Genomic DNA, 7,272 nt, shown 5'->3' on the forward strand with positions numbered 1-7,272 from the left:
TCTTACAAAATTAAACATACACTTACCATATGATACAGCAATTCCACTCCTAGATATTTAACTAACATAAATAAAAACAGATGTTCACACAATACATGTGGAGCAATGTTCATAGCAGGTTTATTTATATTCACCCTTAACTGGAAATAATCCAAAATTGTGATATAATCCCATAATGGAGCAGTAATCAGCAATAAAAAGGATAGAAATACTTTATACAACAACCTGCATGAATTTCCAAATCATGATGCTGAAGAAAAAAAGCCACAGAAGAATGCATACCGTATGATTCAACTGATAAAAAATTCTGAACATGTGGAAACAAATCTGTAATTTCTAGATAGCAATTTATTGCCTGAGGCCAGTTCAGTAGTAGAGACTCATTAAAAAGTTGCAGGAGGGTTGATGTAAATGCTCTGCATGTTGATTAGGGTGGTGGTTATGCAAGTGTATGTATTTGTCAAAACTCATCAAACTGCAAATTTAAAATGGATATGCTTCATTGTATGTAAACTATACCTGTGGCAGGTAAAAATTTGGCCCTTATTACCTTTGCTTCTTGGTGTGATGTCCAAAAATATATTACGTTATGTGTCAAAATAAACTTTGCAGATGGAATTAAGGTTGCTGATCAGCTGACCTTGAGATGGGGTTAGTATCCTTAATTATCCAGGTCGGCCCAATTGTAATTACATGAGTCCTTAAAAGTAAAAGAGAGAGGCAGAAAAGGCCAGAGATATGCACAGAAAATTGAAGTCAGCAATTCCAGACATGACAGAGTGTTGATGCACCATTGCTGATAGAGGGTACTACATAGAAAGGGAGAGAAGGAACTAAATTATGCTAACATTCCAAATGAGCCTGTAAGCAGATTCTTGCCAAGACCCTTTGCTAAGGAGTGCAGCCCTATTAACACCTTGGTTTTGGCTTTGTGTGGCCCTGCACAGAGTCCAGCTGAGTCCACCTGGGCTTCTAATCCATAGAAACTGTGAGATAGTAAATGGGCGTTGTCATAAGCTGATACATTTGATGTAATTTGTTACACAGCCAATAGGAAATTAACAAGATACTCAAAGTTGATCCAAATACTACAAACTTGATAGACAAATTTAAAAAGCAATTAAAATCATACTTCTAGATTATCAAAGATGAAATCAAAGAAGATATTACAAACTATTCTGAAAACAATGAAAAGAAAACCCTTAATGGTATACCATTTTACATAAAAACAGTATGTTGTACACCTTACATATATACACTTTTTATTTATAAATTATACCTCAGTAAAGCTGGGGCAGGATGGAGTAGAATCACCTGGGGAGAAAATAGTTTGCTGAGGATGGGGCCTAGGAATCTGCATTTTAATAAGCTTCCCGAGTGATTCTTATGCACACTGAATTTTGAGACTAGTACCTTCATGGAGTTCATCTTTGTGGTGAACTTTAAGAAAGTTGAGGTCCAGTTAATGAATACGAGAGGTTTTTTTTTTTTTTTTTTTGAGATGGAGTCATGCTCTGTCACCCAGGCTGGAGTGCAGTGGTACGATTTCAGTTCACTGCAACCTCTGCCTCCTGGGTTCAAGCAATTCTCCTGCCTCAGCCTCCTGAGTAGCTGGTATTACAGGCAAGCACCACTATGCCCGGCTAATTTTTTAAAAAAATATTTTTGGTAGAGACAGGGTTTCACCATTGGCTAGGCTGGTCTCGAACTCCTGACCTCAGGTGCTCTGCCTGCCTTGGCCTCCCAAAGTGCTGGGATTACAGGTATGAACCACCACACTTGGCCGATTGCTTATTTCTTTATATCTCCAAGCTCCACTGATCAGAAAATAATTTTCTTGAAAAGTTATCCTTTAGAAGTCAGATCATGTTGAGAGGACAAGTCTCTGGAATGTTAATAAAGGTATACGGGGCTAGCATTGTAGAACTGTTCACTTTTTGCATAGGAAATCTCACTGTTCGTGTTTTCCCATTGGACAAAATAAAATGGAGGATTTATATATTAATGTGTGAACAGTGCATAGCTACGTGCCAATAAAACAGCACAGTTAATTAACCAATAGCTTTTTATTTTTCTGCTCAGGGAAAATAAAAATGCTTTATAACAACTAGGAAAAACAAATAAATCCAAAAGCTCATTCTTTGAAAAGAGCAACACCAGCAACAAAATAGTCAAATCACTGGTAAGCTTATTCAAGGAAAAAAGATACATAGCAAAGATAGAAGAATTTAGGAATGAGAAAGGGCACATAACTACAGATAATGTGGAGTAAAAGAATCACCAGTGAGTGCTCCATACAACACTGTGACAACAAAATTGAAAAAAAAAAGTTACTTCTCAGAAAGGTATATAATTATTAGAGCTGACCCTAAAATAAGTTGAAACTTGAACTGAATGATTATCATAGAAGAGCCTGGCAAATGTCAGTAGGAGCAAATGGATTCATAAGTGAGTCTTGCCTAACTTTTAGACAATGGATAATTCAAATGCTACTTAAGCTATTCTAAGCGATAGAAATAGATGGAGCACTCATCAATTCATTTGATAAAGCCAACAAAACTTTGTTTACTATTATTATAGTAGGTTGAGTAGTGAAAACCTAGTAATAACAGTAAAAAAAAAAAAGCTATTGATCAATCTCACATTTAAAGGCACACAGTATCTAAAGAAATAGTAGCACACAGAACCCACTAATAATCAAATTACATGAATAGTAGATTTTACTTCAAGAATGTAAGGGTATTTAGTGTTAGGACATCTATTAACATAACTTGTTTATCAACATATCAAAGAAGACAATTCAGATGATACCAGCTGCTGAAAAGTCATTTATGATAAACATTTTGTGGCAAATGAGAATAGAAGTAACAAACACCATTTACCAAAACCAAACAGCAAATGTTACTCTAAATAGCAAAATACAAAAATTATTTCAAGTAAAATCATAGGGTAGAAGAAATGTTCACTTTCATTGTTATTATTTAACATTTTTTTTTGTTTTCTAATAAATTCAAGCAGAAAATGAAATAAGGGGCTATAAACATTGGAAAAGAGCTAAAATCTATCTCATTTGACTGATGATATGATTCAATACTCAGAAACTCTAAGGTAAAATTACTAGAATTAATAGGCAAATTTGGTAAGGTAGCTAGATTTAAGATGAATCACTGGTTAGGTGCGGGCTCACACCTGTAATCCTAGCTCTTTGGGAGGCTGAGGTGGGCGGATTGCTTGAGCTCAGGAGTTCAAAACTAGCCTGGCTAATGTGGTGAAACTCCATCTCTAAAAAATATACAAAAATTATCTGAGCATGGTGACTAGCTCCTGTAGTCCCAGCTACTTGGGGGGCTGAGACAGGAGAATTGCTTAGGAGGACAAAGCTGCAGTGAGGTGAGATCACCCCACTGCACTTCAGTCTGGGTGACAAAATGAGACTCTGTCTCAAAAGAAAAAGCTGAATATAAACAAACCAATAGCTTATCTCTATTCTGGTACTAAGCACTTATAAATGGAAATAGGAGAAAACTATTTTATTAACAATAGCATCATACTTATAAAATACATAGAGATAAATGTAATAAGAAAATTATTTAAATTTATTATATTAATAAAATTAAGATATGAGTTTAATGAAATTTCAGTTAGAATCACAAGAGGGCTTCAATCTTTTTAATTTGAAAAATATCTTAACATTTTTATGTGGAAGAATAAAGTGTCTAAGAATAGCTAAGAAAGGTATAAAAAGAATAGTGAGGATTGCTTTCACCCACCAGATATCAGAATATATCATAGACTGACGGTAATCAAACCAATATAATATTGGCATAACAAGATAATAGTATATTAGTGAAACAGCCTAAGGAATCCAGAAATATATGCTAATAAATATGATAATTTTATATGATGAATGTGTTGATTCAAATCAGTGGCAAAAGGTGTCATCACAATAGACCATTGATCTGGATGGAACTAAAACTAGGCAAATCCCTCTCATGCCATATGCAAAAAGTAATTAGCAGATGAACTGAAGGAATGCATATAAAAAGCGAAACAGTAAACATCTTGCAAGAAAATCTGGAAGATTACACATACAATCTTGAGGTGTGGAAAACATTTTTAACAAAACTTGTCAACTCTGAAGATATGAAAGAAAAGATATCTCTGATTATAAAAATTAAGAACTGTTTTGGTAAAAATTATAACAAAGTCAACAGACAGATCTTGGGGGAAACTGCAATATACATGACAAAGGGTTAATACTTGTAATAAGAAAAGGGTTCTCATATTTTTTTTTAAATGAAAGAGCCCATAGAAGGATAGGCAAGGCATATGACTAGTTAAATCCCCCAAATAAATCCAATAGCAAACAAGCATTTAAAAAGATGCTCAACTTATTAGAAATAATAAGAACACAATGAAAGTAATGATGCAATATCATTCTACATGTATAAAACTGGCAAATTTTAAAAACAGGATAAAACATCACTAATGTGAATGCACAGAGAAGGGCATTTTCATACTTCAGTGGTGGAAATGTGTGAAAAGTTCTGGTCTTGTTGGAAATTAAAACTTAGAAGGAAACATTCCCTTCGTTCCAGTAATATTCCTCTTGCAAATTTGTTCGACAGTTATAAAAGCACCAACCAGTATGTAATGATATAGGATATAGTAGCCACGAAACTGGAATAAAGTGAATGTATTGACTAAATTATGGCACAGCCATACCATAGAATCTTATATAACTTATAAAAATAATGAATTAAAGGTATGCCAATTGATTTAGAGTTCTAGTAGGTGTTAATTAGTGAGAAATGTGTGTATAATGTCCCAATGTTATAAAACAAATAATGTCCAAGAAAACCTTTTTGTGTGTGTGTGTATGTGTGTGAATACGTATTATCGTACTGGGGTTACCTAGTTGAGGTGGGGGAGAAAGGGACTGATGGAAGGTGAGGAGCCAACATGAGCACATTTAAGTATTTACAATACACATTTGAAGAAGACAAAACAAAATATAAAATAAACAATTTCAGCATTCAACTCAATAAGCAAAAATTGAACAACAAAATGAACCAAAGGAAACTAGAAGGAAGGAATGAATTAATGAAAGTAGAAGCAGAAACTGATGCGACAGAAAAAAAGAGGTTGATAAATTAAACCAAAAGATAATTCTTGACAAGACTAATAAAATCAAGAAAACTCCCAGAAATATTATTTTTAAAAAAGAAAGAGAACATAAACAACATAAGGAATGAAAAAGGAACTATAATTACGAAAGACACAGAACAGTTTAACAAAATCACAAGAGACTCTTATGTGACTTGATACCAATACATTATCAAATCTAGGGATAGTAAATTGCTTTCTATGAAAATATAGACCAAAATATAGACCAAAAATATACCAATATTTACTGAAGAAGAGGTAGAAAAATCTGAATCAACTGATGATCATAGACAATATTGACAAAGTTATTTAGTAGTCTCCCTAAATGCACCAGAACCCCCAAAACATTAAAAGCTTCTGAACTCATGGCTGATTTTATACTTAACACCCAAAGTAGGAAAAGATACAAAAGGACACACATCGCATGTACACACAAGAGAACTAGACATTAAACTTGTGTGTGATATTGATTGGATTTCATTGCCTTGAATCTCTCTATGGAAGCTTGGGCTGGTGGAGGGCAGTTTTGTCTTTGTTCCTTCACCCTCCCTCTACTCGTCTCTAGAATCTGGAGGAGCAGCAGGTGACAAAGAGAAGCAATGGACAAAATAGAACAAAATATCAACGAATAGGTCAGACCTATGAAAAGAATTGGCAATTAGCATTTCTGCTAATAATACAGATGTGTGCACATCTTACCCGTAAATGTTTCTTTGGGGCCCAGGTAGCATCACAACCATCCTAATCCAATGTCTGCACCTTTCTCCAAGCAGACTTATATCCCCAGAATCCTGGCCCATGATCAGACCCTACAGAACATGCCTTTACCTTGTGTCCACATGCAGTTCACCGAGATCACTTTGCATATAGTCCCATGGCAGTTCCACTGCACCCAGGTAATATCTTCTGGTGGCACTAAAGCAGAATCGCAAAAGGCACAGAAAGAAGCAGGTGGAGAGCTCTATTTGCATGACTTATCGCTACAAATGTTCAACTGGAGAAGCAAAATGTTAATTCTTCTTAACAATATCTTTAGCTCCCAGGAGGGGAAAAAGTAAAATTTCTGATTTAGTGAAAAGTCCCAATTTCTTCGCAGAGAATTTTAGGGAACTTTACCCACTGGATGTGCTTAGCACTAAGTAGTAACCGATAGAATTGCTTCCTTTTTGTTAGTGGGAAGCAGCCACAGGAAGAACTGAAGTAGGAAAAGGGAGGCTGAGCTAAACTTAACCCATTCACTTCTGAGAGCAGTAGGGGCATGAGAAGTCTGTTTTAACCAGAACCTTTAAGGAAAGGAAGAGAGGGGTGGAGAAGTCAAAGTGAACAGGAGTTTTAAAACTACAATTTGTAGTTATAATTTAAAACTATAAAGCGAGTCCTGTCAGTCCTCTTCTCAGAATCCTCCAATGGCTTCCGACCTCCGTCAGAGTAAAATCCTACGTCTTTATCCTGGCCTAGGCCCTAGAGTATCACACGTAGTTTGCGAGACAGGTGTGTTCTAGGTGCTTTTAAATACAGCTGCTATTCGTACCTTAATTTTATGGATGTTGAAACTTAAGCACGGAGAAGTTAGGCAAGTTCCGCATGGCCACACAGCTTGTTAATGTTAGCATTCGAATCCATGTACTCTGACTCCAGAAGTCATGCTGTTAACCACTATGCTATGCTTCTGTAACTGGGTCGTGGGATGGGATGGGGCTCACCTCCTCCCCTCCATTTGATGTCCCGGAGGTTTTTGGGCTTCCTCGCCCCAGGAATGGGGAAGAGGCCATGGCGGCACGGTGAGCTTACCGGTTAAGTAACTATTGGACCCAAAGAGTTTTGCAGAGGGCGATTTATTACGCAGAGAGAGAAAGACAGATAACCAGAGCGAGCTCCCACACTGTTGTGGGAGGGCATCCCAGAAAGGGAAATCCGTGCAAGTGGAGTTTTAACATTGAAGTTATTCCCGCCCCATTTATGTTCTCGTCCAGTGAGAGGAGTTCTTTTAAACGTCCTCTGGAGTGATTGATCTTTGGCTCCGATATTGGATTGGCTGCTTGGCGCGCAATATAGCCCCTCCTTCCAGGGCTTTTGGCGGGCTTTCTGAACAAAGGACGCTTACCT

The 7,272-nt window shown here is 36.4% G+C and overlaps 1 protein-coding gene across 1 annotated transcript in view; it reads right to left on the reverse strand.

Annotated features, from left to right (window-relative positions):
• Positions 1-6,496, reverse strand: part of LOC108294373 (coagulation factor VIII-like) — an 87,869-nt gene extending 81,373 nt beyond the window's left edge. The window contains exon 1 of the mRNA XM_017516234.2: positions 5,995-6,496. Coding sequence (XP_017371723.1) covers positions 5,995-6,137 — 143 coding nt within the window. The 5' untranslated portion in view covers positions 6,138-6,496. The remainder of the gene's footprint in view (positions 1-5,994) is intronic.
• Positions 6,497-7,272: the final 776 nt, after the last annotated feature.

This window comes from Cebus imitator, unplaced genomic scaffold (assembly GCF_001604975.1).
Source record: "Cebus imitator isolate Cc_AM_T3 unplaced genomic scaffold, Cebus_imitator-1.0 Scaffold576, whole genome shotgun sequence".
Lineage (NCBI taxonomy): Eukaryota > Metazoa > Chordata > Mammalia > Primates > Cebidae > Cebus > Cebus imitator.